General features: G+C 30.9%; 1 protein-coding gene across 1 annotated transcript; it reads left to right on the forward strand.

Annotated features, from left to right (window-relative positions):
- Positions 1–427: 427 nt before the first annotated feature.
- Positions 428–1739, forward strand: LOC108771324 (uncharacterized). Its single transcript, XM_018551111.1, has 2 exons — positions 428–817; positions 884–1739. Exons 1-2 carry the CDS (start codon positions 438–440, stop codon positions 1005–1007), a joined length of 504 nt encoding a protein of 167 aa, XP_018406613.1. The 5' UTR covers positions 428–437; the 3' UTR covers positions 1008–1739.
- The last annotated feature ends 301 nt before the right edge of the window (positions 1740–2040 follow it).

Consider the following 2040-nt stretch of genomic DNA (forward strand, 5'->3'; position numbering starts at 1 on the left):
AGGAATATTAACTAGAGATGGGTGAGTTGAAATATAAATATTTACAAAATATCAAATTACATTTAATGCTTTGTTAATTTTAAGCATCAAAAGCAAACACATTTTTATTTATTTGTTATATTAGCTTTATAAATATTGAACCATCGGCTGTTGATGAAGAACGAGATACTATAAATGTCTCTGCCGAAGAGAATCAAGAGAATTTGACACTACATGAGCAGGATGTGATAACAAGTTGATATTGAATGTATTTTTAGGAAATGACGATTTGTTGATGGCAAGTATCAAGACATTAGCAGAACATGAAGACAACAAACGTCGTTCAATCCTTCTTAATATTCAACGATAAAGGTAGAACGATGTTTGTGTCGAGTGTGTTCTCTAAAAGAAAAGCATACATAGATAGCCTTAATTATTTTTAGATACAACTTGTTAAAATGGAGAATTTAATAAAGGTAGCTGGTTTAACTGTGATTAGCTATTTAAACAAATTAATATTCTTTGATCGAAGCATTGACAGCAACAATGAAGATAGCGATGAAGAAATGGAATTATATTTGCACAGATTAAAAGTCCGAATTAATAATGCAGTAACCAAGCCTCATCGCATTGAAGGTTTTATCGAAAGAGTTGTCGATATGTCTACTGCTTCTGAATTTCAAAGTCACTTCAGAATAACCGTAACAAGTTTTGAATGGCTCCTAAATCGAATAGCTCCTCTATTAGAAAGTGCTCGAGCAGCTGGACATCAAACTAGAGATCCGAAAATACAATTACTCTCCTTTTTATGGCTATTAGCAACACCAGACAGTTTTCGGTAACTAAACAAGCTATAAAAATTAAAAATATTTATTTTGTAATTTCACACTCTTTTATTTTGTAGATCAGTCGGTTGTAGTTTTGATTTAGGAAAGTCTACATTATCTGCTATTTTTATGCGGGTTGTAACTGCTTTAAATGAAATTTCTCCAGAAATAATATTTTGGCCAAATAGAGAGGAACGCTAACGCATAGCGCTATCTTTTCAAGCTTCTGCTGGAATAGAAGGTATAATTGGTGCTATCGATGGAACGTATGTTGCTATCAAGGCTCCAAGTGAAAATTCGGATGTCTACATTAATAGAAAATGTTTTTATGCCATAACTCTGCAACTAATATGTGATGATAAATTGTCACTTATAGATTGCTTTACGGGTTATCCTAGCAGAGTATCAGATATAAGGATTTTTCGAAATTCGCCAATATACAAAGATATCACAAATAATGCAAATAATTATTTTGATGAAAATCAATTTATTATCGGAGATAAGGCATATCCCATTTTGTCGTGGTGCATACCTCCCTACATCGAAAGAAGAAATATTACAGAAAGGCAAAAACATTTCAATACTTGCCACGCCAAGTCTCGCCAAAGATTCGAACGTTGTATTGCTCTTTTATTTGGAAGATTTAGGTGAAATATCTTGATATGAATCGAACAGATTTCATAGCACCAACAATAATTGCTGCATGCGTGTTACATAACATATGCTTAAATAACGAAGAAAATGAAGAAATACGAAACACGTTTATAAATGAGGGTCTTCAGGCAATGATGAATAATGCTGACAATGTTAATCATGAAGCAGCTATTTACAACGATATAAATGCAGAATTGGGAAGAGAAGGTCACGCATTACGGGACAGGATCGCAGAAAATTTATATCCGTTTCGATAAAAAGTTTCATAAATCATTGGTTTTATTTTATAATTAATCATTCTAACAGTGTCACTTTTTACATTTAGGTACGCTTTATTCGTATTTTCAATTTTGTTCAAAAATATTTTAATTTAAAAGCATTATTTGTCGCAAAAAATACTTTGGGAAAATATAAAACATGTAATAAATATAATATACTTAGTTTTTCTTTAAAAAAAAACCATTTAAATTCAAATCATCTTAACTCAAATAATTTTACTTATAACCCACTAAACATAAGATATTTATGCAACATTCTGAATTGTTTCACACTGATTTCAAATGATACATTTTATTTCTAC

Source organism: Cyphomyrmex costatus, unplaced genomic scaffold (assembly GCF_001594065.2).
Source record: "Cyphomyrmex costatus isolate MS0001 unplaced genomic scaffold, Ccosl1.0 scaffold1346, whole genome shotgun sequence".
In the NCBI taxonomy this organism is placed as follows: Eukaryota; Metazoa; Arthropoda; class Insecta; order Hymenoptera; family Formicidae; genus Cyphomyrmex; species Cyphomyrmex costatus.